Source organism: Eublepharis macularius, chromosome 4 (genome assembly GCF_028583425.1).
Source record: "Eublepharis macularius isolate TG4126 chromosome 4, MPM_Emac_v1.0, whole genome shotgun sequence".
NCBI classification, from domain to species: Eukaryota; Metazoa; Chordata; class Lepidosauria; order Squamata; family Eublepharidae; genus Eublepharis; species Eublepharis macularius.
In genome coordinates this window covers 180586954-180598819 of record NC_072793.1, presented here as the reverse complement: position 1 = coordinate 180598819, position 11866 = coordinate 180586954, and the positions used below count along the sequence as shown (strand labels likewise).

The window sequence follows — 11866 nt, the reverse complement described above, 5'->3', positions numbered from 1 at the left end:
CAGCCCCCTGGGAATTGTAGTCCCTGCAGCAGCCGGAGCCCAGGCGGAGCGTTCCTGGGGATCTACGGCCTCGAGCGGGGCCGCTCCCTGCGCTGAAGAGACTCCGGAGGAAGGCAGGAGAGGAAGCCTTTTCGCCCCGACTCTTTCCCAGCCTCATCTGCCGGGTTGTCCTCACGCTGAGAACTACACTTCCCAGAAGCCCTTGCGAGTCCCAAAGAAACTTTTCTACGCGCGGACGGGCACAGAGTATTCTTCCTAGAGAGGACAGGAGAGCTCCACCACGTGGGTTGAAGCCCCGGCGCTTTGTTCATCAAGGAGAACTACACTTCCCAGACGCCCTTTCGAGCCCCACCAGCTCCTTTGCCGGCCTCCAGGTGGGGGCTGGAGATCTCCCGGAACGGCAACTGGTCTCTCGCTGACAGCGATCCGTTTTCTGTCTCCTTGTCCGCCCTGCTCTCAGCGTGATCTGAAGAGCTTGGGCCAGAACAGGCGGAGGGATGAGCGGTAGGGAAAATGCCCCTGAGAAGAGCCCGTGAATGCGAAGAGGGGAGGGGGCCGGCTGGAGAAAGAGGCTCCCCGTTCGCTTCTTCTTTGCATGTCCTCAGATGCATTTCATGCAACCACCTTGAGTTTATTCCTGTTATTCACTGCAAGAACAATCCCATCTCCAGTTCTTCCCACTCGAAGTCCAGCCACCTTCAGCAAAGAGTCTGGGGGTTGGTTGTATGAGATCCAGCCCTGCTGCTAGGAAAACTAGTGAAAAAAGTAGCAAAAGCCTTCTCCCAACTCAGACTAGCCCGGATGCTGGCCCCCTAGCTTGACACGGCCAGTCTGGCCCCCTGGATCCATGCCCTGGTAGCATCAAGACTGGACTGCTGCCAGGCGCTCTACATGGGTCTCCCCTCAAACTCCACTCAGAGACTCCAGCTGGTGCACAACGGTGTGGCTCATTCTCAGGAGCTAGACAGAGCGGGCCTAGTCTGCAGTCGTGCCCAGTGGCTTCCCATCAGTTACTGGGCCAAGTCAAGGACTTGGCTTTCACACACACAGCCCTTTAGGAAGGCTGTATTGTAGGGAGAGGATCTCAAACAGATGCTTCACCAACGAGTTCGGGACCACAGACGCCACCACTGTGTTGCTCTACGTACGATCTGTTGCTTTAGGGATGTGCTCCTATATACTCCCCGTTGCTTTAAATAGGCTCCTGCTGGGGAGTTCTGAGTTGTCTAATGTCAGTCCTAGAACTGCTCATGCTCTGTTTCAGCATTTCTTCCATTTTATATTGGACTAGCAACAAAGCCTGTTGTGGGGAAAAATACAACTGGCTCTAAAAAGGGGAGGGTGGAAAGGCAGGCATTCCCTCCTCCTTTGTCACAGTGACGGAGGGGGTTGGGCATTGCCACCTGCTCCACGCCTGATACAGGCCGGGTAAAGGGGCCGGGCGGGTATTGTCACCTGCTCCCTTCTGGGTGAAGGGAGAAGCAGACATTGCCTCCTGGTCTGCACCTGATCTTAACAGGCAAAGGTGGGCAGCGGGCTTTGCTACCTGCTCCGCTCCTGATTCCCTAAAGCAAAAAGTGGAAAATCACAATCCAAGGAACTGAATACTCACTAAAGTTAACAAATTAATTTATAACCTTCTATTAGATATTAGTGTAAAGTGTACAAGTGCAGAATCAATATAAACAATGTTACTATCGTTTGCAATCACTATAAGCAATGTTCTCCTACGAAAATACATTCATACAAAAATACATGCTACACATGGTACCTTATTGCATAGAGACAACAGCCGGGCAATAAAGAATCAAAAGTCCAACAACACCATGGATTGTATATTCAGTTCTTGTATAGGTGCGTGCATCCGTGGTGCTCCATGTAAATATACAAAATTGAACAGGTAAGTAAGGGACAGGTCAGAGACCGAAGAACAAACTGTCTTTTTCTTTCTGTAGAGATGGTTCCAGAACTGTCAGTCCTTCTGCGAACCCAACAAGTGGCCAGGTTGAAGTTCGCTTGTTTCATGTGTTATAATTTCATCAGGGGTCCTCAATCCACGTCACCCCAGATCAGCAGACACACATGACACTTTCCTGTGTGTCTGACCCAGTGCACCAGAAACCAAGCCCTTTAGGAAGTAGTGTAAGGATGATGCAAACATCTTGCCCAAGTTCCCCTTGGTGTGACCTTTTAACCCAATCAACCACACAAGGGCAGACAGAGATCCAAGACAGTTCAGCTTTATTCTAATAGAAGAGTCTGCAAAAGCTCTGAACCTGCCTGGGGGCAGGTTGTCACATCTTTTATACCATCCGGTCAACAATTATGTCTATTAAGAACTTATGCAATGGAATCTTCCTTTCTACTCATTAATTCTAGGGCTCTCTGTGGCGCAGAGTGGAAAGCTGCAGTACTGCAGCCCAAGCTCTCCTCATGTCTTGAGTTCGATCCCGGCGGAAGCTGGGTCCAAGTAGCCAGCTCTAGGTTGACTCAGCCTTCCATCCTTCTGAGGTCGGTCAAATGAGGACCCAGATTCCTGGGGGTAATGTGTAGGTGACAGGGGAAGGCAATGACAAACCACCTTGTAAAAAGTCTGCCAGGAAAACATTGTGATGTGGCATCCCCCCCTGGGTCAGTAATGACTCGTGCTTGCACAGGGGGCTACTTTTACCTACTTTGACCTGTGTATGCTCTAAGCAAGCTGTTGGATTGGTTGGAAACCAGACGGTATAGCTTTTGCAAGAGGGTGCTTGTGGTTTTAAGAATATTCAGCCTTTCTGCTAAGCCCTACAGAAATCCTGGGGATTTTAGACTTTCTACCTATGTCCGGAATCTTAAGAATACCCAAACTTGCAGTGCCCAATACCCAAAGTGCAGCTTGAATACTCTTTGCAATGATAGGCTGCATGTCTAAAATGTAATATGTAATATGTAATAAAATCACTCAGATTTTTCTTGGGTTTTTTGTCAGGGAGACGATGATCTCAAACAGATGCTTCACCAATGAGTTACAGCCCATAGATATCACCACTATAGATATCGCCTTAAGTACTACCTCTGGCTTTAGGTATGTGCTTCTATGTACTCCCTGCTGCTTTAAGTATAACCCTGCTGAGGAGTTCTCTGTTGTCTAATGTCATTCCTAGAATTGCTTATGCTCTATTTCAGCATTTCTTCAATGTTATACTGTATTTTAGATAACATTGTGTCTTTGTAAACTTGCATTTATTTGTTTAAATACATTTCTAGACTGCCCTCCCCGTCAGACGGGCTCTATGGCATTGTTTCTTGAAATGTCCTTGATATTCACTGTGCTAATCTCACCTTGAGCCTCAGTGTGAAAAGCAGACTAGAAATGACATCCAATCAATCAATCAATCAATGGTGTGCCTCTCTCCCTATGCTCTGCCACAACAGCGTCACTCGTCTGAACAGGGCCTTCTGCAGGTGCCCGTACGTGTGTGCAACTCATTCCTTTTTCACTTTAACAATTGAGATTTTAAAGCCCAGGGAATTGCTCATTTCTCTGGCCTAAGCAGGAGCCGTAGCCATTGAAGAGCATACAGAGGAAGAAGCAGCCCTGAACTTCTTTAAGTGAACATTTTGTTCTTGCTGTTCTCTTTGTGTTTACTGGACACCACTTAGTTGCAGGTGGGTAGCCATGTTGGTCTGTAGTAGAGGAGCAAGATTCTGACCCTTGGACTCTTGTAACTGAATTGTGCCATGGTCAAACCACTTGGTCCTGAAAGCCCGTTTGGGTGCGCCAACCCCCTCACCCCTGCATAGGCAGCGAGCTGATTTATCTTCACCCGCGGATCTGCTCAGATTCCAGAATGTTCTGTGGGATCCGATGGGTCCTGGGTGCACATTAGATGTGCTAGGACTGGAATGCCCATCCCCCTGAAGCCATTAATGGAGTCACTCCCAATTGCCCTCTCCGTCCCCATACCAGACTAGCCCCGTGGTACGCTGAGGAGCTACAACTGGTGAAACGGGAACTGAGACAGCTCAAGCAAGGGTGGCGGTGCACTCATGACCTAAGACCTGCATATCGTCAAGACTTTCCCTGTATGTTCCTCGGAGGGCATTACGCTCTGTAGATCAGCATCTGGGGGTGGTCCTTGGCCCCAAGGATGTTTGCTTGGCCTCAACCAGGGCCAGAGCCTTTTCGGCTTTGGTTCTGGCCTAGTAGAATGCTCTCCTGGTTGAGACCTGGGCCCTGCAGGAATTATTACCTTTCCGCTGGGCTTACAAAATGGAGATATTCTCTTATGCCTCTGAGAATGGTTGAGGAGCTCCACTCAGTTGGAATAGCCATCTGGGGCTCTTTTGGAGGCTTCTTTTTGGGAACCACTTTTAAAGTGGAACACACTAGGGTCTATTTATGTTAAAATGAATTTTGTTCCTCCTGTCATTTCCGCAGCTAGAGAAGTATTCTATATAAAATCACGACAATGACAATTTGACCCTTTCTCTCAAGTGAAACTAAAATTATGGTCAAATCTGGATTTTAAAATAGGGAAGAATTTTTTTTAAAGCAAGGCTTAGACAGAACAGGGAATTTTTACCCTACATCAATTCATAGGTCATAAGGATGAGTTTTCACTTTCTCAACTGAGGTCGAAAGAGGATTTGCCAGCTTCTGCCGAATGGCAATATTAACAATGGCAACATTGGTTGGTGTTCCAATATGGCCGGGGAGCCTTGAGTGCTTCAGAACCTCCCTAACTTTTGGAAACTCTTATTGAGTCAATACAGAAATTGAAACCTACAATATTTGTCTATACAGATTTGACATGGGTCAATAAATATGATAGACAGAGACTCAAGAGAGCAGTGGAAAGAGCTGGAGTGTTCACTTCTGCTAAAGCAAGGGGGTAAGGGCAGCCCTGAGGCTGCCTTGAGGCCGACTGCAGGCCGCTCCCCTCCTCGGCCTCAGGCCTGGGCTCCTGGAGACCATCACAAGGTGGAAGGCACTTGACTAACATGCAGTGAAATTAGATGAGGAGGAAACCCAAAAAGACCAGGAACTGCAGATAGGAAAAATGGCTCACATAAACAGGCACAGCTGCACAAAAACCAGAGAACAGAAATAGCTAACTGCAAGGGGATGCACAATAGAATAAAAAATATGTAGAGATGGGCCTGATGTGGCTGAGAGGGAGAGGGAAGAGACCTTGTGACTGTAGTGGAAATATTGTTGCCAAGCTCCAGGTGTTGCCTGGACATCTGCTGGTATTGCAACTTCTCTTTACTCAGATGACAAAAATAATTTCCTCTGAAGAAAATGGCTGCTCTGGAGGGGGGAACTGTATGGGAACTGTCTTCAGGGAACCCCCGCTGAATCTCCAGGAATTTCTCTACCTTAAATGGAGTCTAAAATGTATGTGCCATAGGTTAAAATTACAAAAGCCATGCTAGGAATTATTAGGAAAAGGATTGAAAATAAAATGACTCTTATTTTAATGCTGTGGTGTGGCCTCATTTGGAATATGGTATGCAGTTCTGGTCACTGAATCTTAAAAACAATATGGCAGAGCTGTGAAAAATACATATGAGAGAGCAACCAAATTGATTACAGGGTTAAAGTGCCTTTCCTTCAGGTCTGGGACACACAAAGTTTCATTAAATTGGTTGTTGTTACGGCTACTATTGCAATCCTTAGCAAATTTATAATTCATTGCAATGGCCATTATTATTGCTGTTGATGGCCTGCAGATAAAATAGCATTTCATCTCTAATTCAGTGACTGTAGAGAGCGAATGCTATAAGCTGTTGGCATATGAGGGAAGCAGAATTCTCTTGCTGGAAGTTTTCCTTTCAGCTGCTGATCAACAGGTCATTATGATCCCTTTACCATCCCCATTGAAGGGAGCATGAAAAAAGTTTGAACTGCACTCTGAGATTATCAAATATATCCAATGGCAGATTGCCATAAATTAGACTAAGATAAACACCCAGTGACACTCTAAGGACAAACATTGATTTACTAGATTGGAAATTACTTGAGAATACATAGATAACAGGTGGTTAATACCTGAAATGCATCAACTGTCCTCCTAGGACTGGAAACAGGAAAAAAATTCTGAAATGCAAAACAGAAAAGCACAAAGCAAGCCATTCATGAATCTACTAGCAACAAAGCCCGTTGTGGGGAAAAATAGAATGGGCTTTAGAAAGGGGAGGGAGCGCAGGCAGGCATTCCCTCCTCCTCCAACACTGATCCAGGCTGGTGAAGGAGAGGATGGGCATGGCTACCTGCTCCACTCCTGATTTCAGCCATGGGAAGGGATGGTGGGTTTTACTACTTACTCCACACCAGATACCCATCAGTTCCCATCAGTTCCTGGGCCAAGTCAAGGACTTGGCTTTCATACACAAAGCCCTTTAGGAAGGCTGATTGTAGGGAGAAGCTGTCAAACAGATGCTTCACCACAGACGTCACCACTGTGTTGCTTTATGTACGATCTGTTGCTTTAGGGATGTGCTCCTATATACTCCCTGTTACTTTAAGTAGGCTCCTGCTGGGGAGTTCGGTGTTGTCTAATGTCAGTCCTGGCTATTATATAATACAAAAATAGCCAGTGAACAAATGATCCCTGAATTGGTGATGGGGGAAAGGCACTGCCGTCTGCTCTGTTCCTAATACCAGATAGGTTAAGACGGGTGTGGGCATTTCCACCTCTTCAGCTCCTATTCCCAGCAAGGTGAAAGAGAGGGTGGGCATTGCCATCTGCTCTTGATCCCAGCTAGGTTAAGGGGAGGTGAACATTGCACCCTGCTCCGCTCCTAATTTCAGCTGCATTAAGGTTGGGGCTGGCATTGTCACCTGCTCCCAGCCTGATCCCAGCCTGGGCTTCCCGCCATGGCATGTTCTCGAGAGGGACATGGTGTCTTGCCTGGGCTTCCCTCCACGGCAGCTCCATCTGGTGGTGCACCAGGATAAGAAGTGAGTTAGTTATCTTGAATATGCTTACTCAGTTATATAGTACGATTAGCAGGACAATGGTTTCTCTTCATGAATTTCAAAAGTCTCAAGTCGATATTGATAGATATTCTGTAGACTTTTCTCATCTGCTCTCAGGTAAGTTAAAATGGCTGGAATCCATCAGGCAGCCATTATTCATCTTCTGATGGTGGCTCCATACCAGCTCTTTCCATCTGAGGGGAACAATTTCTCAGACAGGGTCGATTTATTTGTCTGGCTACTTCAGGATGAGCTGGAGTTTCACCTCTATTTTCTTGGTTGAGAAGAAGCACAAACGTTTCCAGGCAACTTCACACATGACAATAAAAACCTCTCCATTTGGATTTACGTGCTTAAAGCTGAGCCTTTTGAGGCATGAGATGACACATAATGAACAGCAGATATCCAGGTGCTCTTGAATTGTCTTCCCTGGTCCTGTTCCAATGCCAGTTCTACAGCATTGAGCCACTGGAAACAGAAGCCTTGCATCACATGAACTGCACTGAAAACAAGGGGTGATCTTCCCATGATACTGAGAGAAGTAAAAACTGCCAAATGCATTTGATACATTCCAGGCTCTCCAATGCCACCAGCCGATCTAAACTGAGGGAACAGAGATGAGAGCACCCTTGTCCAAGCAGGAGACACCTATTCATTTTTTACACAAAAGAATCAAAATAGCAAACCACCTAAGATAGCCCTAAGAGATAAAGAAGATGATACGTTACATGAGTTATTGATCGTTGAGGGGGAGGATAGAAGTTTAATCTACAATATCACAATTTTTGAAATAGAATCAAAATTATTTCCACTAGAAAGTTATAGCACTTGTCATTTTCTTTATGGTAATAGGAGGCCTTAATCAATCTCACCAGCTTGGTGAATGATCCATTAACATGAGAAGCTTGAAGAGAATACACAGAAAAATATGTATGTTTGTTCACCAGGGGTGCAACGTACATATATTTGAAGCTAACAAAAAGAAAGGAGGGGGGATGGAGGAAAAGGAGGAAATTAGGCAGAAAGATGTTCCTTGCCAGGGCAGCGACCATAAATCACATCATAGCTACAAGCAGCCCAGTCCAGCCACTTTGATTGGTTTTCCACACGCTGACTTGATTGGACAATTATTCTTCTGTGTGAATCTTGTGGTGTAAGTTAAGGATCCTTCTCCCACTAAAGCTCTTTCCACATTCTAAGCACTTATATGGCTTCTCCCCCTGTGTGAATCTTTTGATGTCTACTTAGGTTGGTCTTCCGAGAGAAGCTTTTCCCACACTCCAAGCATTTATATGGCTTCTCCCCTGTGTGAACCTTTTGATGGCTCCTTAGGTTACCATGCCAAAAGAAGCATTTCCCACAGTCTAAGCATTTATATGGCTTCTCCCCTGTGTGAACCTTTTGATGGCTACTTAGGGTACTATACCAAGAGAAGGTCTTCCCACATTCTAAGCATTTATAAGGTTTCTCCCCTGTGTGAACCCTTCGATGTCTAGTTAACTTGCTATTCTGAGGGAAGCTCTTCCCACATTCTGAGCATATATATGGCTTCTCCTCTGTGTGGATCTTTTGATGGATACTTAGGTTGGTCCTCCGAGAGAAGCTCTTCCCACACTCCAAGCATTTATATGGCTTCTCCCCTGTGTGAACCTTTTGATGGCTCCTTAGGTTACCATGCCAAAAGAAGCATTTCCCACAGTCTAAGCATTTATATGGCTTCTCCCCCGTGTGAACCTTTTGATGGCTACTTAGGGTACTATACCAAGAGAAGGTCTTCCCACATTCTAAGCATTTATAAGGTTTCTCCCCTGTGTGAACCCTTTGATGTCTAGTTAACTTGCTATTCTGAGGGAAGCTCTTCCCACATTCTGAGCATATATATGGCTTCTCCTCTGTGTGGATCTTTTGATGGATACTTAGGTTGCCCTTCAGAGAGAAGCTCTTCCCACACTCGAAGCATTTATACGGCTTCTCCCCTGTGTGAACCTTTTGATGTCTAGTTACCTGGCTCTTCCGAGAGAAGCTCTTCCCACATTCCAAGCATTTATATGGCTTCTCCCCTGTGTGAACCTTTTGATGGCTACTTAGGGTACTATTCCGAAAGAAGCTTTTCCCACAGTCTAAGCATTTATATGGCTTCTCCCCTGTGTGAACCTTTTGATGGCTACTTAGGGTACTATGCCAAGAGAAGGTCTTCCCACATTCTAAGCATTTATAAGGCTTCTCCCCTGTGTGAACCCTTCGATGTCTAGTTAACGTTCTATTCTGAGAGAAGCTCTTCCCACATTCTGAGCATATATATGGCTTCTCCTCTGTGTGGATCTTTTGATGGATACTTAGGTTGCCCTTCAGAGAGAAGCTCTTCCCACACTCCAAGCATTTATATGGCTTCTCCCCTGAGTGAACCCTTCGATGTGTGCTTAGGTTGCTACTATGAGAGAAGCAGTTCCCACACTCCAAGCATTTATAAGGCTTCTCCCCTGTGTGTACCCTTTGATGCAAGGCTAGGCTGTGATTCCTAGAGAAGCTCTTCCCACACTCCAAGCATTTATATGGATTCTCCCCTGTGTGGACCGTGCGATGTTTTGTTAGGTAGCCCTTCAGAGAGAAGCTCTTTCCACATTCCAAGCATTTATATGGTTTTTCTCCTTTATATATCTTAAGATGTCTAGTGACATCACTAACACAAGGGGAGCTCTCTCCACACTTGAAGCATTTATATAGCTTCTCCCCTGAGGGAATCTTTTGATGTTTAGTTAGGGTGTTATTCTGAGAGTAGTTATTCCCACACTCCAAGAATCTATAGGGCTTTTCTCCCCTATGCATCCTCTGATGTTTAGCTACCTTCCTATTCTGAAACATCTTTCCACACTCCAAGCATGTACATCTTTTCCAGCATGTTGTAATGTTCTGATATTTTTTAACTCTGAGTTTGCAGTTCAACCCTTTCTCAATCAGTGGGCACTTATGTCTTCTCTTTCTCTTCTGTATTTCACCTTGGGCTGAGAACTCACGCAGCTTCCTGCTCTGATGGGCTACCGATTCTTTTCTCTGCTTCTCTTTTGCTTTCCTTTTGCTTATCAACTCTCTCTTGGGTACCATTTGAACCTCAAATTTTGCTTCTATCTGCAGATCTACATCTCTTTCCACAATCAACTTGTCTTGTTCCTTCTCAGTTTCCGTGTCCCTCACATCTGCAGAAGGAAAAGAGAGACACAATCAAATAAGAACGAAACAAAAAAAATGCCTGTTAGCAGGTACAGTTAGAAGGGAATGGCACTTCCTACAGTACAAGGGAAGCAAGGGAACTCCTTGCTTTTGTTGCAGAAAGAATCTTTCTCGTGTTAATTTAGGAAGCACAGGGAGACAGAACAGAAAATGAAATATTTTTTTAAAAACCTTTGAATTGTATTGAAATACTTTTAAGTGGGAGGCTGTGTTGGTCTGCTGTAGAATAGCAGGACTTGCTTATAGAGACCAACAAGCTTTTCAAAATGCAAGCTTTTGAGAGTCAGAGCTCCCTTCTTCAGACAGTGTTACTGAAATTTATTTCACCACAATTGAATTAAAGTATGTATAATTAAGAGCCTTTAATAAAGAATTTGCCGAAATGGAATAACAAGTTGGCAGTACCCATCAGGCTCTTGGGCTTATGCTTGGCCATCAATTATAACCTTGGACTGGACTTCCGATTTGGGACTATAGTGGTCTGATATGGTCCAGGGAGCTGGACCATCCGAGGTGCTGTTTTTTGGCTGGTGAGGTGCCTCCACCACCCGCAGCCCCCTGATTTCAACCAGAAATTGGGCAGGAACGCTTTGCAGCCCCAAGAGTGTGTGATCTCGGTAGAGGGGGGGTTCTGAATCCAGGATTCTACCCCTGCCTTGAGGTCCCCTCATAGAAGAGTGGCTACTATCTCTGCAGCAGCTTTTGGAGTCTTTGAAGTGGTAAAGGGCCGTCATACCCAAGCTTCAGGAACAGATTTAAACAGAATTGAGCAAAAGAAACTGAGTACAACCCAAGAAGAACAAAAGAAGTAAAGATTGCTATCTCCCCTAATGAGCTTGATTATTAAACAAAGACCAAAGTTTACTAATTTAAAGAGACAGATACCTAAAGTGGAAGACTTTATAAAGTGGTGGGGAGTGAAAATTGTGATTTTTTTCAAGATAAAAGAGTCGAAAAATAGCGAAAAGAACTTTTTGTTTTGCATACCTGCGGTTTGCGAGATGATGATGTGAGGGAAGGAGTGTGGGAAGCGGCGGAAAGATCGCAAGAAGTAGTTTGTTTGTAATAGCAGCGAGCCGCAGCTAGAAGGACAGGAAACGCACCGGGGGAGGAACGGAAGGAAAACAACAAGGGACAGAGGACCTGAAGAAGAAGCGGAAATTTGCCATTTTGAGTGGGGGAAAGGTTGAAGACTTCACTATAGACTGTACCATAGAGAAAAAACGCCTGATATTTTGAAAAGGAAGTGAAATTTGCCATTTTGAGTGAGGGAAAAGCCAAAGATTTTACCATAGACTGTACCATAGAGAAAAAATGCCCGACATTTTGAACGGTGTAAAAAATTTTTGGACATTATTGAATTAAAGTTTGGCACGAGAGTAAAAAGTGACAGGTGAGAAAACGGAGCTGAGAAAGAGAGCGGATTTGTGGGGTGCCAAGGCAAGCCCAACAATGGCGAAAAAGGATAAAGATAGAGATTGGCAGACAGCAATTGAGAATTTGGATAAGAAAGTAACAGAGGGCAATAAAGAAATAAATGAGACTACAAAAGACACAAGAAATGGCACAGGAATCACAAAAGCAAATACAGGGGTCACACCAAAATTTATTGAAGGATATTAAAGAGGCTATAAAATCAGAAGTTGCAGAGTTGGCGAAAAATATTGACGA

General features: G+C 45.1%; 1 protein-coding gene across 1 annotated transcript in view; it reads right to left on the bottom strand.

Moving 5' to 3' along the window:
• Positions 1–5981: 5981 nt before the first annotated feature.
• Positions 5982–11866, bottom strand: part of LOC129327249 (zinc finger protein 665-like) — a 34998-nt gene continuing 29113 nt past the window's right edge. The window contains exon 3 of the mRNA XM_054975734.1: positions 5982–10161. Within this exon, the coding sequence (XP_054831709.1) occupies positions 8171–10161 (1991 nt within the window). The 3' untranslated portion in view covers positions 5982–8170. The remainder of the gene's footprint in view (positions 10162–11866) is intronic.